Source organism: Vanacampus margaritifer, chromosome 16, assembly GCF_051991255.1.
Source record: "Vanacampus margaritifer isolate UIUO_Vmar chromosome 16, RoL_Vmar_1.0, whole genome shotgun sequence".
Taxonomy (NCBI): Eukaryota; Metazoa; Chordata; class Actinopteri; order Syngnathiformes; family Syngnathidae; genus Vanacampus; species Vanacampus margaritifer.
Genome location: NC_135447.1, coordinates 18875886 through 18898915, shown reverse-complemented (window position 1 = coordinate 18898915; position 23030 = coordinate 18875886). Strand labels below are relative to the sequence as shown.

General features: G+C 40.6%; 1 protein-coding gene across 3 annotated transcripts in view; it reads left to right on the top strand.

The window, feature by feature from the left end:
* usp25 (ubiquitin specific peptidase 25) overlaps nucleotides 1-23030 on the top strand; it is a 67170-nt gene that overhangs the window by 6453 nt on the left and 37687 nt on the right. For all 3 annotated transcript variants that reach the window (XM_077546307.1, XM_077546306.1, XM_077546305.1), the window contains exons 2-7: nucleotides 127-204; nucleotides 2704-2848; nucleotides 3515-3638; nucleotides 3824-3986; nucleotides 5862-5948; nucleotides 7337-7474. In XM_077546307.1, the coding sequence (XP_077402433.1) occupies nucleotides 127-204; nucleotides 2704-2848; nucleotides 3515-3638; nucleotides 3824-3986; nucleotides 5862-5948; nucleotides 7337-7474 (735 nt within the window). The remainder of the gene's footprint in view (nucleotides 1-126; nucleotides 205-2703; nucleotides 2849-3514; nucleotides 3639-3823; nucleotides 3987-5861; nucleotides 5949-7336; nucleotides 7475-23030) is intronic.

Below are 23030 nucleotides of genomic sequence, written 5' to 3'. Positions count from 1 at the left end.
TCTTTAGATAAATTATAATACTCACTGGAAATAAGGGTAAATAAGAGTCCAAGCCTTGGCAATGGCAATTGTCAATGGCAAAATAATCGCTACTCATAGCAGTTGTTGCTCTTTTCCCCTCAACAGCACCAGCAGACGCTACTAAACCAGTTACGAGAGGTCACAGGCACCACAGATGTTCAGCTCCTCCAACAGGCCTTGCAGGTAATTCATTCCGCATTGTAAGTTTTAATTCTTTTTTAATCTGTAATTCATTGAAATTACCAAGATTTTATTTTGACTCAAAAGTACACTTTTTAAGCCTGGTATAGCAATACCTGCCTAATTTTCTGCTGTGCATACTTAGAAATTAAAACCAAATATACAGTATGTCAAAATAAAAAAGCACCTTGTCAGAAATAAATTTGATAAATCACCCATCTTCTGCAGTGGATCTTTATCAGTCAAGTATATGTTTTAAAAAAATCTTCCTTAACTCATTTGCTCCCAAAAATACTTTGCACAGTGGCCACTGAAAGTTCTGGAACTTGAAAACATTTTGACCTTATCTCTCTTATCTATTTGGCAGTATCACTCTTTCCACACTTGTGAGCAGCCATAGTACACAAATGCAGACCCCTAGTGTGCTCCTGTGACCTGTACCATGACTGTCCACAGTCAAACCTAATGCAGAGAGCTGCTGTTTTGCACCTTTTGAGTTTGAGTTGACTACAACTTTTCCTTATCAATCAGGATAATTAGGATGCTTTCGAACATCCTTGTTTGGTTTGGACTACCGTATTTTCACAACCATAAGGCGCACCGTATTATACGGCGCAGCCACAGTTACAGGTGCTATTTCTGTGTTTTACACACACATAAAGCGCACTGCACTATTGGGCGCAGGAACGGTTAAACATACGCTAGCTCAAAACATATGGTAGCATGCTACAATGCTAAAACATATGCTAGTGCTAGAGCAGAGGTGGGCAATCTCGGTCCTCAAGGCCTGGAGTCCTGCAGGTTTTGGAGGTTTCTCACTTCCAACACAAGCTGATTCCAATCAACAGGATCGTTATCAGCCTTATGCAGAGCTTGCTGATGAGCTGATCATATATCAGCTGTGTTGGAGAAGGGCAACATGCAAAACCTGCAGGACTCCGGCCCTCGATTCCCACCTCTGTGCTAGAGCATGTTTTTAAAAAGGCAGCAAGCAGAACAAAACTGAGTTCGGTTGAAGAAACAATGTGAACAGTGAGTTCTGTTGTACTTGAAGTATATAACAATATACTCGCGTTGCTGTTGATCATTCCTAATCCACAAATCCCTCAAAGTCCTCATAATCTTCTGTATCCGAAACAAACAACTGGGCAAATTCTCCATCAAACACGCCGGGCTCCGTCTCATTGTCAGTCAGTCTCGTTGTCGTGTCCTCGGAAATTATGCCGGCTTTTGCATTCGCCCAAGTATTCATGATCCATTGACAAATTGTTGCGTAACTTGCACCGTGGTGCCTCCCAATCTGGGTAAAGCTGTGTTCGCCAGCCTCCAGGAATGATAGCAAGCGCCGCGTTCACTGTCCGAATTTTATTTTTCACAGCGGCGGAGAGATGTGTGCGCATTTGAGTCACAGACATTAGGAAGGAAAGGTGATGCGTGGGAAAAACCAACCTGGTGTCTTTAGCATGTGGTGTGATCTGTTTAGCTACACTGTGTAGCAGGGGCATCACTGGGTTTCATGGAAAGGACAGGGCTGGGCAAACTCGGGGCTTGAGGGCCTGAGTCCTGCAGGTTTGGGATGTTTCCCTTCTCCAACACAGCTGATATATGATCAGCTCATCAGCAAGCTCCACATAAGCCCGATAACGATCCTGTTGATTGAAATCAGCTTATGTTGGAAGAGGGAACCCTCAAAAACCTGCAGGACTTCTGCCCTCGAGGACCGAGTTTGCACGCCCCTGTCCTAGGAAATGCAGAGATGGACAGATATAAAAGGAATACAATAAAAGTTTAAGTCATCATGAGACTTGAAGTGTTATTTCTGTCAGTATTTTAATATGGTACACAAACACATGAAGCATTTTTATATAAATACATATTTACATAGTCTCACTCACAGTAAACAAAAGCCAAGGTCATAGAATGCAGAAAACTCAAGCAAAACCAATGTCTTTATTTGATAAATCTTGTAGACATGATCACAGAGCATACTGAGTGCTAGCCTAGCTTCATTTGAAATGTGACAAAAGTTGTAATGAGCCTAGCAACTATGATGAAGTCTGACATTTGGGCGCAGTTGGCTCTGAGGACGCGGGGAAGATGTTTCATTAAGACCTTCCCATCCACTTTCACCACGGCAAAAATCTCCGCCGTAAGTAAGATTACAATTACTTATATGTCTGCTTATACGTCATAACATCTTCCGATTTCAAAAACAGCGATAAGCCCCATTAAAAAATAAATAAATAATCAAATTTGCTTCAAGGCCTTTGAGACAGCAAACTCACCAAAAACTACATGCACCCAGTGCGACAATATGCTGTTGGCTCTAAGTGCAGTGTCGACTTCCCTCCTTGCCTGCTTTGCACCACTCCGCTCCTCTCCCAGTGAAAATCACAGCCTTTTCCCATTAGCAAATCATGTTTTGTCATATTGTGACATATTGTTGCAATGTCAATTAGTTGTGTGGTGGTTACTGGCCTCAACTTGCATGGCACATTGCAGGTGAGCAATGGAGACCTGGCTGAGGCTGTGGCCTTTCTGACAGAGAAGAATACCAAGGTTTCTCAGCAGGATGAGACCACCTACTATCAGACTTCTCAGGTGTCCAATGACCGATATATCAGCGTGGGTAGCCAAGCAGACTCAAGTAAGCATCTTTGTCTTGCCTAAAAGTGTTAAGTTTAGAGACATTAAACACATGAAATAAACAAAAAAGGGCAATATGAAACTACTATGAAACTACTACCAATAACATAACTATCAGGTTCAGTCAACCTAGAACGTTTAATAAACAGACAAAAAAGGAAGACAAGAGACTTGGATTATTTTTGCTTGCGAGGAGAACGGACAGAGATGTGCACATATCACAATCTCCTACCTGCTTTCAGACACACTCTCCCGAGCTATCTCTTTTTATTTTTTACAGGGCGTTCCCTAGTTACACAGCCGTTGCTGTTTTAAAGGGGAGGGGGTAACATTAAAACCATCGTGGATATGAGTCATTGCACAGATAATAATCTTTTTCTTTGGCGCTCCAACAACAAAATGTTACAGTCCTTATCTTGTGATAAAGGCACAGTTCCTGTTCTGCAGCTGCAGAAGTAGGAGTCATGCTCTTTCTCACGATCTGCTCTTCTTCACAGACAACTTCATGATTCAAACAAGGTTATACTGCTGAATAAATGCTTTGCAATACTTTATGAGTAAATATGGGATAACTTATGTACATTTATTCTAACAATAACCACAATCCTTAGTAGTAACTTTTCTTGCACACCATATTTTCAGTCATTCTGTTTTTGTTTTCGTTTAGATGTAATTGATTTGACTGGTGATGATAAAGATGACCTTCAGAGAGCAATTGCCCTCAGCCTTGCAGAGTCCAACCGGGCATTCAGGGAGACAGGCATCACCGATGAGGAGCAGGCAATCAGCAGGTGGCAGCCACAAATTTAATTTACTACAGGCCCATTAACCAGTTTTTGAATGAGTTAAAATAAGTCCTGGAGAACATGTTATCAGAAAAGTATAATGTAGCAAACATATTGGTATTACCGACATTGGGGGCTATTATGTTATGTTATATTATTAGGTTTTGTTTATACCATTCCTATGTTCTTAGAGTTTTGGAGGCCAGCATAGCAGAGAACAAGGCAAGTCTGAAGCGCACCCATACAGAAGTATGGAGTGATTCACCCAACCCACATGACAGGAAGAGGATAGACAACTGCCCTGTAGGCTTGAAAAATGTTGGCAATACCTGCTGGTTCAGTGCTGTCATTCAGGTGGGCGTACCCAAACACACATGCATGAGCATGCTTTCTAGTCAATCACCTTTGTTTTGCCCATTTTTCCCAAAAAGCAAAAAAAAAAAAAAGATTTATTACTGTACAGTATATATATTACAACGATACGTGTGTAATTTGATACAGTGGTCACGGCATTCTCTCACAGTTGTTGTTAGGCTGACTCCCATCAGCAGCCTGGCCGTGTCCCTCGTAATCAATCTAGGAAGACAAGTTCCGAATCTAGCAACAAATTGAAGCATATTATACTACCACCTTCCTTGTTCATCAATGCATTAACCGCTAATCAAACACTGGTTGTGTCAGGCCAATGGTGACATCACTGGCTTGGCGCAGGGCAGTGGCTTATCATTTGGGGCCCAGAGCAAAAACAGCAAATTCTTTACTTACAGATACCATTTTATAAAACAAATATAAGCATATGTAGTTTTTTTTTTTAAATAACAAAAATATCCTTGCCTGGCCTGGCTATTTGTTTGCAAAGTTACACAAAAACAAAATGCATTTAGTTCATTTACATATCGGTTAAAAGTTTCAAAATGCTACGTGCATTTTAATTAGTTTCATGCAACCTCCCATCAATGCATGTCCTAATATTGTGTGTGTGCGCGTTTTTTTTAAATGTTGCTCAATTTTATTGGTCATTTTGGAAGTTGTAAGCCTTTCGGGTGAATTTACAACAATGCACATTTAGATGGTAGACTTATTAAGATACACACTGAAGGAAAATGTTTTCTAGGCCATGGCCAAGTCAGACCATGTATTGTAAATGAGTTAATGATCAAATTTGATCAGAGCTGAAATATGCCAGCTAAACACTGGACACTATCACATGCTGCCTAACTGCTCGGTAATGTGACTCTGCACCCTTTTAGAAGATGGCACTGTATGAACTCGAGCTTGTTGCTTTTAGAACAAGAAGTGCAGTAAATAACATTCTCCTTTCAAACCATGATCTGAAATGTCTGAAGAGGTGTATGTGCACTTTCTTGGAAAACCTTATCGTTACTTAAAGCAATAATATTCCTTGTCTTATTTTGTCATTCACTTACATCGTAGGTAATTGTCCTACCCGACTGGAGTGTGTTAGTCATTCCTCTGCCATGTTTATGACAGAGTTTGAACCAATATTTAGTTAAAAAAGTTTAATACACCCTGGACTGGTAGCCAGCCACTCATAATCACACCTATAGAGGATTAAGTCTTTATCCCAGTGCTTCTTCACCTGGGTTCGACTGAACACCAGTAAGTCAGTGAGTCAGTCTCAGGGGTCCGGCAGAGGTCAAGACACGCACCCAACTCGTATGATTTGTACAGGTGATCATGCTATAATGGTTGGCCTATGTGTGCTGCAGGGAATTTAGTGAGCTCAGTAGCTGATTTATGGCTGTTGTGATGATACGTCGTGTGATTACTATCGTAATCCCTTCATAATAACTATGTCAAGCAAAAAAGGACGCTTTGGACGAATATGTGCAATATGAATTCACGTTATATTGAAATATGTCATTTTCATTGTATCTGCTGCCACTGGCTTCCATCATAAGAAAACACAGGTGGTTGTTTTAAAGTGCTCTATAAATATGGGATGAATATGGGAAGGGATATGGGGCCTTCCTCAGAAGCTATAAACAGGGACGAAGGAACTTTTCAACATTCCCACCGAAACTAGTCAAGGTAAAAGGAAATAACTTTTTTTGTCGGAAAACTAAAGGACTATGTGCAGAACATGATAACCCCACACACAAGTAGTAGTAGGGCATTCTAACTGCTTATTATTTTCCGATTTTTATGGTTAAAATTTTCCTTCTGGCAGAAATCACTAATGTATCTTCATTCAATTTCCACCCTCAGTCTCTGTTTAACCTGCTTGAGTTCCAGCGGCTGGTGCTCAATTACTCTTCACCAGCCAGGGTCCAAGACCTGCCTCAAAACCAGAAGGTAAGAGGTCTACTGCTTTACTCCTGAAACAATGGAGATGAAGGTGTATGAATTGCAAAGTCAGACCTGAGACGAGCTATACTTTTATGTGTATGTGAAAAAGCAACAAATTTGTTTATTATTAGCAAGATAAGGGATTTTTTTCAAATGTGTTGTACGTATAAACTCGGATTTAATTATTTTATAATTTTGTTGGTGTGTTATGCAACTATGTATAAAGACCTTTTTCAATTTATATCATGGAAAAGTTAATTTCGATAATTCCATTCAAAAAGTATCATACAGTTGGGCTTCCAGCTCATAAAACCCATTAAAACAGGATTTCAAACAATTTGAATACTGTGAATAAATCACCATGTATTCTTTTCAGTGTTTTTACATGGGAGAAGAAAAGGATAGATGGATGAATGGATGGTATTTTTAAAATGATGTAATTCTTCAGTAGTTGGTTGGGAATCCCTAAACCTTAATCACTGCCTCCATAGGCCATGGCATTGCCTGGGGGTCCTGGAAGTCTAGGTTTTGTTGATGCTTGCTGTCAGCTCTTTGTTCTTGAGTCTTGTGGCCATCATTTTCCTCTTGATAATACTGTATTGTGGTCCATCATTTTCCTACTGTAATACTGTATTATCATATTATCATATTAGGGCCACCAGACCCAAAAACAAAGATCTTAGGGAATCCAACCAACTATTAAAGATTGACTTATAATTTTGAAAAACCATCCATCCTTTTTATCCCCATGCAAACCACTGAGAAGTCTTCATGGTGATTTCTTCACAGTATTCAACATTTTTGATATCCTGTTTCCATGGGTGATATGAGTGGGAAGCCCAAATTATGTAAAAATAATTAAAATCACTTAAATTGTGGGCTCTTGATCCTATAATCTATGAAAGTTTGACTTTTTGAATGGAATTATGGAACTACATGAACTTTTCCATCATATTTTTTTTTTTTTGAAAAGGGTCTGTATACCTTTTCCTTTCGGCCTGACCATATTAAGTGGTTCTCTCCCACCTCTCCCTGTCCTCTCTAACTATCTCTAGCAATTGCATACTGTAAGTGTAAATTATACTGCATTAATGTGTTTTTGTAATGACTGCTTAAAATTTTAGTTCAACATTTTTTATTCCCTTATTATAAAACCCCACACTACACTGTATGAAACAATTTACTGCTTATATGTACCCGTACATTAAATTTATATAAACATAGTACACAATTGAGGTTAGCATGCCCTTGTGAGGACAAGCAGCTAAGAAAATGGATGGATGGATGGATGTTGCCATGGACCTCAATAGCCGTTCCATTTTCTCACATGGCCCCTGTGGACGATTAATTGCCCAGTCAAGCCCTAAATTCTTTATTCATGTTGCTTTTACTAGGAACACAGGAACCTTCCCTTCATGCAAGAGCTGAGAACTCTCTTCTCTCTAATGGTTGGGTCTAAGAGGAAATATGTGGATCCGTCACGGGCAGTGGAAATTCTTAAAGACGCCTTTAAGTCCAGTGAGTCACAGCAGGTAAGCCATAACTTGCTAGGCTGCTAGGCTGAATCTTTACAAATAATTAACAGAACAAAATCGCACCTCCTTAATCAATCAATCAAGTTTCGCAATACCACTTAATGGATCGATACTGTGGATCGTGTGAACAAGTATTGTGATATATTGCCAAAATAAATTTTGTCCCAGCCAAATTCGACATGTTGAATCGGCGTTGGGGGATTTGATCACTGTGATTGACTGTTAGCTAGCGAATCAGCGCACGGGACAAGAAGAGAACGTGACGAATGCGGATAAACAGTACTCAACTCAACTTTATGGTTTTTCAGGACAACACACATGAATATTAAAGTCCCTCATCAAGAGGATATGATCATATTTTAGCATGATTTCGGCAAGATTTGCGAAGTCGTTTAAAATGTCCTTATTGTATTTTGGAGGTCAGTAAATGCCACAGCACAGCACAGTGACAGTTTGGGCCAACTTCAAAGAAGGTGGCTTCAAAGATGTTGATCGATATGGTAAATAGACATTGTTTACATTTAAATTTCTTATTAAAAATAGTTGCCGTTCCTCCACCTCGGCCCGATGTCTTTGGAGCGTCAAGTAAACACAGCCAGGTGGTAGTAATTCAATCATAGCGGTGGACTTACCAGCGACAGTCCAGGTCACCGTCAGACCAAGGAAAGGAAAAACTCCCTCAAACGTTTTGTTCGTCAATGACCGCGCATTTAACAGCACCATCCTTGTGGGAGCAGCAGGGGTACATGGCTCTTCCGTCCGGCGCTCTCCTTCAGAAGCTGGAGGTCGGCACGCGGAGGGCAGCACGGCCGAAGCTTTTCGGGTGAGCCGATGATTGTAGCAGCCAGGAGTTGACAGGGTCCAAGATACGCCACAATGGAGTACATCCATGCGTTCGGGAACGAGCAGGGGACGAAGCATGTTCCAGTGCCTGTTTTTGCTTCACCAGTTGGCCGACGCGTTTACCCCGGCGCCTTCGCTTCGCTGTGGAGGAAGTGCGTGAACGCGGAAGAGGTTGGCCGAAATGTCACCCAGGAGCGAGGGCAACGTGTTCTCCCAACCATGCTTGAACATTTGAATGTAGAATGTGTGTCTGGACAGAAAATCGTGAAGATGACTTTGTCTCTTTGGCTCAAGAGAGACCGACATTGTATGATATTACCGTTGAAACGTTTGCCGACAAAGGTATGAAAGCCAAACTATGGTATGACTTGGGGACACGACTGGATTTACTGTTATATATACGATACTGTGCAAATAGCCGGGGGGGTCTGGCGGTCATCGTGGAAGGACATCGTGAGAGGAAAAGGTATGCAATGTTTACGTTTTTATATCCCGCCCCCGTGAAGAGGTTTCCGGTTACCTTTAGGAATAATGACTATTGCCGCAGATGGTATGGAGAGGAATTACTTCTCGCGCATGCGCTAAAGGTACGTAATAGTCTGGGTCGGTCACATTTGACCGACGTCGGATTGGTGTATCTAGGCCTTAACATGTAGTCTTGTTCGCCATGACAACATACTTCTGTCACACATGTATGGCTTATAACTGTAAATCAGTAAGAAATGAAGTGCAGATTATAACAATATTGCAAACAAATTTGTGGCTTGACCACTTCAATATATAACTTCATAACTTTTCATGTTGCATAAAACATGACATGCAAACGCTGCACTTTTTAAACACTGAATGTATCAATAAATAAATTCAATATACATATATATACTTTTTAAACTTAGCAATCTCCAGTCAGTAAACTCACACATGCTAAAATGTAGGAAAAGTAAAATTATACCCGCTTATATGACATAACATTCTCTAGTTGATTTAAAAAACACTAGCATTTAGTAGCAACCCTTGTGGGTGGGTTGCGGGTTGGCGAGTTTCCCATGGTCTTGGCGGGTCTTGAAGGCAACACAGACTTTTGTTTTTTAGTAAGGTAAGCACGTTAAGAGCTGTTGTGTTCTGGTGTGGTTACGGCCGACAGTTACTTGCAAATTGTCATTAACTCTTTGACTGCCAAAAACGTTAAATGACGTTTAGTAAAAACCTACGGAGGGCCGCCAAGGACGTTAACTCTTTTACTGCCAAAGACGTTAAATGACGTTCTGCAAAAACCTTCGGAGGAGCGCCAAAGACGTTAAAAGACGTCCTCCCATTTTTTTATTTTTTTTTTGAAACGGGTGCTGGGAAGGCTTGCGGAGCTGTCCTGAAAGTTTTAAGCAGGTCTCGTGAGCCTAATGACTATTTTTGGCCCCTAGAGGGCAGCGATGACTCTCTTTTGACAAGATCGGGTGGGCGTCAGTAGAGGCGGAGCTAGAGCGTCGAGCAGGAGATCAGAATGGAAAACAAAGGAAAAATGGCGGCCGGTCGCGAGGAGCTCACGCCAGAGACGTTTTTTTCAAAGACCAAAAGCATCGCTAAAAGAGCACATTGTTGACGACGATGATCATCATCGATGATGAAGATGATGGTGACTCCGTGGTTGGAAAGCATTGACGCGGCAGTAGAAGACGTTAGATGGAGCTAGATGGAGGAGGGAACGGGCAATGGCGAGCGTTTGCAAGCAGCTCTACACTTACAAGACAAAAGGCATCGACCAACGCTAAAAGAGTACATTGATGACGACGATGGTCATCATCGATAATGATGAAGGTGAATCCGAGCTTGACGGCGAAATTGGAACCGCTGACGCGGCGGCTATGACGGTGTCGTAACGCGGAGCGCAACCGAGCATGCGCAGGCGGACGTTCGATCGGACGACGGAGAGTGCCCCGAGTCCAATGCATATTCATCGGAGGAAGTGTGTACAGTCTGCTACTTGCTTTTTATTCCCCGGAAAAAAAGGCCGTCAAGAAAGTGTAACGTTTGCACGCAAAACGGACCAATGCGAAAGTGAAAGTAAACTGTGTGCGAGTCCTGGCGTCTCCTTGTACGCAGGAGAGCGTTACAAAAAGAAAAACTGTATTTGAAACATCCACATAATTGTAAGTAGTACCACAGTTGCACACATTTGTAAATAGTTTGCGAAATTGTTTTGTCAAATTGTTACACTGTTGAATGGAAATAAACGCATTTTGCAATCAAAAAACACTTTTTCATTGTTGGTGAAAGCGTTTTACAGAAGTAAAGCACTATTTAGGTGTTTGTGGCATCATTCATGGACAAAAAGAAGTGTACAATTCACTAGAGTGCATGAAATAACATCGTTTCACAAAAAGCTCTTTTTTTCTGTTTTTTGTTTCAAAACAGAGAATTTCGGTGAAAGTAACCATTTTCTATTGTTGATTACTGAAGAACGGAATAAGGTAGAAACAAACTTTTTTTTCTGATGAAAGATGAGAGTCCAATCTTTCATTTGGTAGGATGTGTGTTTCCATAGTCCAAACACAACATTTTCTGTGGACCTTGAAAGATCACTCAAAATGCTTAAATCGGCTGGCACTGGCGACAACCCGTTTTTGAAAACGTCTGGCAGTCAAAGAGTTCAAAGACGTTCTCCAATTTTTTTTTTTTTTTTTTGGGAAACAGGTGGAGGAAAGCCTTGGCCAGCTGTGGTGAAAGTTTCAAGCAGATCTAGTTAGCCTAATGACTATTTTTGGCCCCTAGATGGCAGCAATGACTCTCTTTTGACAAGATTGGGTAGGTGTCAGTAGAAGACGTGAGGCGGAGCTCGAGGGAACAATGGCTGGGGAAGGGAATAGAACATGGCGAGCACATTGATGACGACGATGATCATCATCGATGATGATGATGGTGACTCCAAGGTTGGAAGCATTGACGCGGCAGTAGAAGACGTGAGGCTCCCAGAAGAAAAAAAAAAGAAAAAAAAAAAAGAAGAAGACGTGAGGCGGAGCTAGATGGCTGAAGAAGCGAACAATGGCGACCGGTTGCAAGCAGCTCACATTTGGGAATTTTTTTCAAAGACGAAAGGCATCGACCAACGCTAAAGAGCACATTGATGACGACGATGATCATCATCGATGATGATGATGGTGACTCCGAGGTTGACGCCAAAGTTGGAAGCGCTGATGCGGCGGCTATGACGACGTCATAAAGGTTCACGGGCTAGCGATGCTAACACCGGAAAACGCGGAGCACAACCGAGCACGCTCAGGCGGACGTTCAATCGGACGACGAAGAGTGCCCCGAGTCCAATGCATATTCATCGGAGTAGTGGGTACAGTCTGCTACTTGCTATTCCCCGGAAAAAAAGGCCGTCAAGAAAGTGTAACGTCTGCACGCGAAACGGACAATCGAAGTGAAACGTATCTGTTGTGCAAATGTCTCCTTGAACGCAGGGCAGTGTTACAAAAAGAAAAACTGTATTTGAAACATCCACATAATTGTAAATAGTACCACAGTTGCACACATTTGTAAATAGTTTGTGAAATTTTTTTGTCAAATTGTTACACTGTTGAATGGAAATAAACATATTTTGCAATCTAAAAACACTTTTTCATTGTTGGTGGTAGTGTATTACAGAAGTAAAGCACTATTTAGGTGTTTGTGACAAAAAGAAGTGTAGAATTCACCAGAGTGCATGAAATAACATCGTTTCCCAAAAAGCTCTTTTTCTCCGCTTTTTGTTTCAAAACAGAGCATTTCGGTGAAACTAACAATTTTCTATTGTTGATTACTGAAGAACGGAATAAAGTAGAAACAAACTTTTTTTTCTGATGAAAGATGAGAGTTCAATCTTTCATTTGGTAGTATGTGTGTTTCCATAGTCCAAACACAACATTTTCTGTGGACCTTGAAAGATCAGTCAAAATGCTTAAATAGGCTGGCGCTGGCGACATCCCGTTTCTGAAAACGTCTGGCAGTCAAAGAGTTAAAGAGTTGTTGTTAGTTCGTCGCTTGTCCTGATTAATTCACCAACACTACTATACATGTACATTAAAAGAGGCAGTATGTTGACGATTAGTTATGATGAGCAATAATAATTTCGTCCTTCCTAATTTTCATTCCTGAAATCAGACGACACAACATTTGGCCACATACAGACCTATTTAGCCTCAAAATATGGGACAATTTAGCAGGGCGGTTCCGTTTGCAATTTCACCGGAGGACGTTTTTGGACTGTTATGATGGTTCACACGATAGGTCGAGCAGACACTCAAATTTATCAGCCGCACACTTGCGTGCACACTCATACAAAACGTGCAACACTACGGCAGCCGAAAAGTCATAACACACAATGGTGAAGTTTTGTTTTAAAACCAAGATCAAACAGATTAAACTTGTTAGACACACTCATAGTCTCATGAGACAAAAAAACTCACCAAAAATTACATGCACTTATGGCGTCAGGCTTTAGTTACAGCGGTGACGTTTCTCCTCCCCCCTTTCCCCCTTTCCGCTCTGTTTCAATGAGTATTTAAATCGCAACTTTCACGCTTGTTTTGTTTTGGCAAATCGCAATTATATTTCAAATGCAATATAATCTAATAGTATAATTTAGCCCTAAATTCTGTTTGTCTCTTTTATATTATTTTATGGACCTTCTTTGAGTCTGAATTTTTTATTGATTGATTGATTGATTGATTGATTGATTGATTGAATAGATGAGCTTGTGATGCACTGAATTAAAAGTCGTAACAGCAATAAGATAGTTGAAATGGAAAGGATAGATCAAGAACACTGTAAATTTGTTTCTCAAAAGTATTTTGAGCTTTTAGGTAACTTAAACATATTTTTTCAGCTTCTATATAATGCTAATGTTTAATATTTCTAACCACCTGGTTGTGCCTTCTCTTTACTTCTCCAGCATTTACTGCAAGTGTTCTTTTTGCTAACTCAGCCCCAGTGACTGTGGGACACTTAACCTTTCTTATCTGTAACAATTAATCCTCAAACCCACATCATCTCTTGCTGAACTATGCAAAAGCACATCCTACAATGTGAGGCCCTCATGTCAGCGTATAAAATACTTTGGTTCGTCTCCTTACATAAGCAGTTACACTAAGCCAGTGTCTTTGTAGCTGTTAACTGGGGTCAAGCACATGGCCTCTCCACTCATCAGTCATGTCACTTTGCTTAGTATTTGTCAGGTTAGGTATGCATTGACCCAAATCAGCAGGCAGTCCTGAGGTCTACGATGGCCACGGGATGTTCACGTTTCTTTGAAATTCAGCAATTTGTGGACTCCTCTGTGAAGATGAGTCATCTCAAATCTTGAGCTTAGGGCCTAGCAGCCGACGACTTGAATTATTTGACCTGCTTGCCTCTTATCTCGGCTGACAATGCAAAAGTAGTTATGTACAGTGTAGATCATGCTCTACACTGAAAATAATTCTCATGTAAATTTACAGTAAATTACTGGCAGCAGGGTTGCCAACTTGTTACTGTTTGTTGTTTTATAGTCTGTGAACCATTAGCAATTTAACAATAAATTGTTGTAATTACTGATTTCACTAAATTACAGTAGAATGCTGTTTTTATTTTTGACAGTAAAATACTGGCAGCTGTTTTGCCAGCTTGTTACTGTTATTTTACAGCCTGCAGCTGTTATCAACTTAACAGTAAATTACTGTAGTTTCATTGTTTACAGTGAAGTACTGGTAGCAGTGTTGCCATAATTTTACAGGCTTTTACTATATGCATATATTGTACTTTTCTACCTTAGTTACTCAAAGTGCTTTAACACTCCTTCCTCAATTTACCGGCATCAGGAACTACTGCGGTCAGTATCTTGCTCAGGGACACTTCGATAACATGGTCACAAGTGTTGAGGATCGAACAGACAACCTTCGGGAAGGGAGACGACAACTCTACCACCGAGCCATGCCGCCCCATGCACTTGAGTAATTGACTACAGTTACTACTCCGATAGCACTTGAAGTTACTTTGTAGACCAATCTTGCTCCATCTTGCAAATAACATTTGAGAGAGAAAAAGAGGTTTAAGTAGAGATTAAGTGGCATCACCTCTCCACACATTAAGCAGGTACAACTCAATGCCAGCAGGATGCAGCAGTGAGAAAAAATTTGACAAGTCTGGTCAAAAACAACACAGTTCACAGTTGCCAATCTCACACATCATCATCACACGTATTATATTGTAAAACTAATGCCTAATGTCAAATATTATAGTACTCACTAAAGTCACAAAAAATAGCCATCCCCATTATAGGACACATAAGAGTGGAGAACTCAGATATTGAACATAGTGAAATGCATTGTGGGAGTATTCAAATTCCCATTCCGGGGGGCGTGAGGGCGTGACATTGTTGTTTTGTTTTTATTTGTTAATTTTTCCTTTCGGACAATCATTGTGACAATTTACAACATTAAATTTTCACATACAATTACACCCGAAAAGAAAAAGGGCTGACGAGATGAAGCCAAAGCTCATTAATTCCTGTCCCCAGAATACTGTAACGAATATTGCCCGTCACTCTAAATTTTTCCATTTTATTTGCCTTTTTAAACATTTCCTCCTGGGGAATGTGTGTGCGTGTCTTAACTCTGTGTTTTCAGTTCAAAAAGGACTCTTTGAGTTTCCCTCCAGCAGGGACTGGATTTCGTTTTATAACCCCCAGGAAAGGCATACCATAGCGATAAGACTGCTTATCAGTCCCCAGACCATATTTTATGGTCTGGTCTATCCACAGGAATTAGCCATGTGTTTTTTTGGAAACAGTGCCCCTTGGAAGTTATATGGTACAACAGTGCCCTCCAGCGGTCACCATCGGTTATCGTCAAGAATCCTGCCGCTCCTAATTAATCTGAAGTCTACATAATTCGGTACATACACGGACTCTATGTAGTTGACTGACATCAAGTGACTCCTGTTGTTTATCTTTGTACACAACCTGTATGTCTATCTCAAATGAATGATGTGTGTAATTTCTGTAGCCACCTAAGTTGAGCTAATTAGTAAGCTTAGCAGATTCAATAACTTTATGATTGCGATAATGTTTGAAATGTGTTCAGAATGGTAAATGAAGCATCTGGCTTGTCAATTCTGATAAAAAAATGATCAAATACTATCCCAAAAGCTTGGTCTCAGTCGACCAAGTCTGCTTCATGCGCACGGAAGAGGTGGGACCAAACTGCCGGCCCTCTGGGACAGAGTTTAAAAGCCAGCGCCCGAAAGAACTTCTCTCTCTTCCCCTCTCCTTCACCCTATGAACTGCTCAAGGACTGTTCCCCTCCTGCTCTCTTCCCTGCCTGCTCGTCACCTCTTGTCTGGCCCCATGAACTTTTCCTGATCATCACTAGAAACGTGGTCGCTGAGGGTGACCCTACGGCTTCTTTCGTTGAGCCCGTACTTGAGCCACAGCGCGCGCGTCTGTTCCTGCGGAGAGCTGACCCACCTACCTTCCGCTCTCGGAATCACGCAGCGCCCCGCCGACCCGGTTCCACTACGGCTGTTAGGCACCGAGCCGCTGCACGCCAGCGACCCCTTTTCTGCCCCAGCTGTGCGCTCGAGACGTCCTGCCTGCGGCCTCTCAACCGCGCAAGCACATCACCACCAACCAGGACGTGCGCCAGCCAAGGACCTGCCGTGAACTTCAAACCACGCGTGCATCACCGACCAGCAGCCAGAGACTCCCGGGCAGCATTCCAGCTGGACGTGCGCCAGCCCAAGGACCTGCCGCGGCCTTCACACCGCGCGTGCACCTCGCCACCAACCGGAGACCTGGTGCAGCATTCCAGCATTCAACCGAGGATCGACGCTCGTCGAGTCTCTCTCTCTCTCTCTCTCTCTCTCGCTCTCGCTCTCGCTCTCCCTCTCCCTCTCCCTCTCCCTATCGCTCTCCCTCCCTCCCTCCCTCTCCCGTGCGACTGAACCAGTCCGTAAATTGCACCTTCATTGCAATCTGACCATATACTACTGGTTTAACGCTTTTATTCAAACATAAAAGGATTGACAGGTCAAAACGCATCCATCTTTATCCCCCATCTACCTTTTTCAATCCTCTTTTTATCTTAGTTACTTAGGTTGCATGTTTTCTTTTTATCTTTGATTAGCATTTTTATTCCGTTTCATTAATAGGTTAGGCTGTGACTGATGAATGTGTGTGTTTACTAAATACATTTGTTGTCCAAAAAATCAATTTTTGCCAAATCATTTGTCTTTACTGAGTGGATTAGTAATTCTCTTATGAAAGCAAAGAACTCCATGATTAACTAAAGTAGCAACTTCAGATTATGAATACTTGATAATAGGATTTTTATTGTTTATTTTGCTCCTACAAACAAGTCAACGTGGTGCCCCAGAGGTTGCTGAGGAAATTACAACTCCTCTCAGTACCGTCTAAATTTCTCATAAGCCATCACGGCAACCCAAATAATCGCTACAATACATTAGGACGCAGATAATCAAGATGGTAATTTGTCAATATCTAGTTGAGTAATTATCAAGTTGTTGTTTGATTCCAAAAGTTCATCTTCCCAGTAGTATTTGCTGATCAAACTTTTATTAGTTCCCTTGTTGTTCTGTTCGGTCCAGTAGCATTGGATAGTTGAGGATAAATGGTAGCCCGTGTCCAGCCACACCCGTCAGTCGTTTTTTTCCTCATCTCGATTCCTGTTCACCGGTGCTTTACGTCATGCAATCCTCTCCAGATTGCTCAGTTTTGTAGGCATGTCCATTCCCATTCTGGTCGTGGCGATGTTGGCTGCAGCTAGGTCATTCCTCACCCGTGACATGTTGTCACAGTTCTTGGACAGTTCGGCTTGCACTCCAGTAATAGTGCTCACAGCCACAGTGGCCATTTCCACTGCTTTTTTTGCCCATCCTCCATTTTCCTCAGTATCCGATGATGCCAGAGGGCTCCAATCCCTAGCAGAAGCATCCCAGCCACCAGCGTGACGAACAGGTAGAGATCTTCAGCGTCTTCATCTTCAAATGAGGCTAGACACAGTGGCCGCCATCTTCCCCAATTATCCTCTGCATATCCAGACATGAAAGTTCCACCCGGACATGAGCGATGACCAGGTCCAGTTCTCATCGTAGAGAAGATCTTGTCCAGAGCACTTAAAGACCAGTTCACTAGTTCCATGTTGATGTACAGACTAGAGTAAAAGAAAATTCAGCAGTCAGAAAAGCTGCTATTCGCAAGAGGCGGAATCCCAAATGACTATCAATCATTAGGGATAGCTTACACATTTGAACCGGTACTGTTCCAATACTCGGTACCTGGGAATTGATACCGGTACTCAACGGTACCAATTTTCGGTACTTTTGTACTCTCTCTCTTTTTATTATTTATTTTTTTGTGAAATGTTATCTATTGATATATTTGAGTGGTAGCAAATGTTCATCATTGTTTATTTAATAATAAAATCTTTTTAAAAAACAACTTAACAACTACCTTTCAATATGCAAAACTTGAAAAATAAAAAATAAAATAAAATTTAATTCAAATGAGCCAGAGAGGAATATTAAAAATAAAGGTTTAACATTTTACAATTACTTAAGTTTAATTATTAAACATAAGTTAATATTACAAAAAAACAAAATGTGATTCTAAGTTATGTGCAATGAACAACAGTAAATATGTAAATTAATAATAATTGATGCAGTTGTACAGTTCATTTTCAAGGACCTAAAGCCTGCGCGCGATGAGCTCGAAGTTTGAACCCACATTGGACTCAAATATTTAAAAAATGACAGTTGGAAAAGGACATGACATGAACAAAGAGAATAATTTGATTTAAATTAATAATTTGAATGTACCCGACATGGCCTGTAATGCTCGCTACATTTTGGCCACATTCTTTTGCTATTTTAAATACGGTCAACACTAGTATATCCAAATTACAATGTCTATATACCTTAACAATGATAAAGCTGTGTACATTCCAGCATGATTCCATTTGGTGGGGGAAGACCGCCGTCGACACCTCCCTCAGCCGTGCGCTGATTGTGCCCGGACATTGCAGCTTTCGCCTGTCACAGAGGCTTTCGTACTTCATAAACTATGTTTGTTTGGCGGCGCATGTAGGCGTCCCCGCGCCGTTTGCGGCGGTCGGTCTCAGCCAAGCCGCCGCCGGCACCCACTCTCTGCCCGTCACTACCGCTGGCCGGGCTCCCGCGAGCCCCGACCGCACCCTCGGCCTGGTTCTTCGCACGTGAAATCCTTTTATAATTAACCCCCCAGCGCAATAGGTCAGGTAAGGCAGGATTAATGCACATTATATTATTTGAAGTGCCTTCTGATTTAACACATTTTGATCTCTAAATAAGATGGATATACTTCTGGCTATTTTTTTTGTTGTTGACTTATGTGAGTATTCCACGTTAACACGTCATCAATTATTATTCCCAATATCTTGTGTTCTCTAACACGTTGGCTATTTACATTGCTTACTCGAATGTTTATCATTTGTTTAAGACCTTTTTTGCCAAATAGCATAAATCTGGTCTTGTTAAGATTTAGGGACAATTTGTTTTCATTAAACCATTGTAGTAGCTTGTACAATTCTTCATTTACAGTTTGGACTAGCTTGTGTAAATGCTCACCTGCACAGAAAATATTTGTGTCATCAGCAAAAAGTAAAATTTTTAAAACTTTAGAGACCTTATACATGTCATTTATGTATAGTATTAAACAATTTAGGGGCCAAAACTGAGCCCTGGGATACACCACATATGACTTCCAGTCTATTCGACATGCTCCCTCCGATTGTCACATATTGATATCTTTTGGTTAAGTAGCTTCGTATCCAGTCTAACACTACACCTCTAATTCCAATTCTCTCTAATTTTTTCAGTTCATTTACTTTATCAAATACTTTTTTTAGATCAAGGAAAATTCCAATAGAATATAATTCTTAATCAATGGCATCGGTAATGATTTCCATGGATTCAGTCAAAGCTTGTGCGGTAGAATGACTTTTCTTAAAACATACTGACTATCGTATAATTAGGGATGGATACCGAAGACGATACTTTTTGTGGTATGGATTGATTTTGGTCAGTACTTCTGAGCACCAAGTCACGTAAAATCAAACAATGCTGTGTTTCGGTTCTAAGCACGTGGTTTTAAGTTATGACTGTGCGGGAGTATGTGAGTTGCCGGTTTTCCATGATGCACTTAAACGCAGTATTATACGTACCCGGTGTACTGATAGAAGAACTAGGCCGAGGGCGCGGTCGGGGCTTGCGGGTAGCCCGGCTGGTCCGGAGCCAGCGGCTCCGGCGGTGGCTCAGCTGAGAGACCGACCACCACATATATGAGCTAGGGGCAGTAGAATTTTGTTTATTATTAGCTTAATTAGTTTCATATTGATGCCTTGTGTGTCAGTAGATGATTGGCTGCACATTTTGCATCCAGGTGTCTTATCTCAGTGTCCTTCACTGGTTCCAAAAACATTGAGTGCAAGTTTCGTGCTTGATTGTTTTCAAACTGAGTCCCGGCATTGGAGTCAGGGATAATTTTTGCTAGGTCAAGACCAACAGATACAAAAAAATTATTTAAGTTATTTGCGATTTCTTTCATGTTCACTACTTTCATATTATTAGCATAAAAGTAGTCGGGATAAAATGGCTTAGCCTTTTCTTTCTTTATAATCTCGTTCATGATATCCCATAGTTTGCAAGTGGGCGGCCTAGTTTTAATGCCGGTAATGATAATATCTTTGATGCGTGAATTTTGATCAAGCTCCAGTGTCAGTTTCTTTAAGTCAGCAATGTGCCAATCTTTTTATTTCATCGCATTCTTCGGGTCCTGATTCTCAATCCGCAGCTGTTGTATTTCTTTCAGAAGCTCTTGGTTTTAGTTTTGATTTAGATCCACCTTTTGGATCAATTCCAGCATCTTCTTACTCATTTCAGAATTGGTGCGCTCCAATTTGAGCATAGAAGTCTTTAAATCCTCTATCTCGTCTACTCTTTTCCCACTAGGCATGTTGAATAAAAATAATGAAGTTGTTATCACAACTAGCGCCGCAGGAGTGAAAGTGAACTCAAGTCACGTGTGTATCCAAAACATCAATGGAGGATGGAGAGAGATTTTGTTTTCAAGATGGAAGTACAGTCACTATTTTGACTATATTCAGTTAAAAACAAAAATATTCAATCTTAACTATTAATAGCAAATAGGGCTTATTAGGTGTGCTTAGTGCAGTGTCTCACTTCATTTTCAACTCAATCACAGGTTGCAACATTGATATGGTGGTATATTACTGTATTTAATTTTTCCCGATTGCGTTGAAGTTGGTTTTCAATAAATGTACCTGATTTGTTATTTTATTCAAAGTTGTCGCATCTAAATTGTTGTATTATAAACTCTATTTTTGTATTCTGTAAGTCAGTCCATATTTGGTTATTTGGGTTTATTGCGTATTCATCCGTCAGTTGTTTAATTTTATCTTCCAAGTCTTTTTCAAATTTTTGATCCGGTTTCTTTTTTTAAGATGAATATGATATAATTTTACCTCTAATTACCGCTTTCCCAGCTTCCCAGAGAAGAGACAGAGATAAGTCTGGAGAGTCATTTATTTCCGAAAAGTCTGCCCACTCTCTTCTTATAATTTTGTCAAACTCTGCGTCATTTAGCAGTGAGATGTTAAAACGTCATGTCGGGGGTGGTTTAAAGGTATAATCAACTGGTACGGTAAGGGAGACTGGTGCATGGTCGCTAATAATAATAGGATGTATTTTTGTACCAATTTTATCAGCAATAAAATTATTTGTAAGAAAAAAAAAAATCTTGAAAAAGACCGGTGTACCGCAGAAAAGAAGGTCAATTCCTTCTTAGTCGGGTTTTTAAGTCAAGGCCAAAATCATCCATATATTCCCCCTATTACTTTAGTAGATTGTAATCGCCTTATATATGTTGTATTAATAAAACAATCTATGAATGGATTTAAGACTGTGTTAAAGTCTCCTTCAATAATAATAGTAGAGTTCGCTGCTAAATCAAACAGCTGAGAGAAAAATGCATGGAAAAAGGCCGGATCATCATTATTCATCATTATTAGGGGCATATAAATTAACAAGTGTATATATTTTATTGAATGTAGTCACCTGAATAATAAAGTATCGGCCCTCTGGGTCTGTTACTGTATTATTTAGAGTATAAAGAATAAATTCTTATGTATGAGTATACAGACTCCTCTTTGTCTACTGTTATAAAGGGCAGAGTACACTTGAATAAAATTCTTGTCAATAAGTAATTTTTCTTCAGATTTTTGTAGGTGGGTTTCTTGTAGGCAACAAATATCTGCTTTTAATTTTAAGAGATGGTCTAATTTTAAAAAAATTTTTTTTGTCTGTGAGCGACCGCCACACACATTCCAGGAGAGCAGAACAAATTTATGCATACAAACAATATAAACTCAGTCCTGTGTATATATCTGTATAGGCTACTTGTTAATATTGGCATGCTATAGGATAGAATCAAAGTGGTTAGGTGGTTTATGTGATTTGCGTGAAATGAGAGGTGACATGTAAGTGAATAAAACAGTGAAAAAATGGAGGTAGATGTGAAGGAAATTGGCGGGGGATTAAACATGTAACAATACACCAGTAAATGGTAACCTAAACGAGATTTTTTCTTTAAATATATTTTCGATATAGTTATGTATTAATATTATATTTGTAATATAGCCTATACATAATAAATATTCATATTTAAGATTTTATAACCACATATATATGTATGTATCTAATAATCAAACAAAGTTCAGTTCCACCAATGCCAATGGAGTGAATGGAGTTGGGGTTCCGTAATAATTGGCCATCGATGTATAGCTTATCAACGACCATCGTAGTCCGTTTACCCTGCTGCGTATAGCTTATCAACGACCATCGTAGTCCGTTTACCCTGCTGCTTATTTTGTCTCATTATGGGAAATAGTACCTTTCGCCGCTCATTAATCTCTCTCGGGAATTGGTCATTCATCCCGAAAGAGGTCCTTTTAAGATCCTGTCCTTTACTTTTAACAAATACTTTCTGTTTAAAATGCTCAAACTTAGCTATAATAGGACGGGGTTTGTTGCCCCTACGGGCTCCAAGCCGATGTACACGGTGAAAAGAGATATTATTGACCGTCTCCTGAGAAATTTTTAACAACGTCGTCATAATTTTTTTTTATCTCGGCCTCTGGATTGTCAGAGGGGTTCTCGGATATGCCTGAGAATATTAGATTATCCCGCATGCTATGGGATTGGACATCCAGAACCGTTTCGTTTAACGGTTTATTCTCCTTTTTAATTGTCTCCAACTCGGCTGAAACATCCGCGAGCGAAGAGCGTAACTCGGCATTATCTCGTTGGAGGTCACTTACCTGTTGGCCGACAAATTCCAAACTCACCTTTAATTCCTTGACGTCCTCGCGGATTAGGCAGTGGACATCTACTTTTTTGTTTATGGAGTCCAGCATACTGACTGACCGAGACGTCCGTAGTAGCGGGATCATCCGTGTCATTTTTTCTCTTCTTGGAAAGTTTCTCGTAGGAAGGATCCTCCATCGCGCAGCTGTAAAAGTATCCGTTGATGAAACGTTCAAGGTCCTCATCTAATATGCTTATCCCTCCTTCTTTCTCCCACATTGTCTTTACATGCTTAGTTGAATGTGTATTATGACTTGTCAGC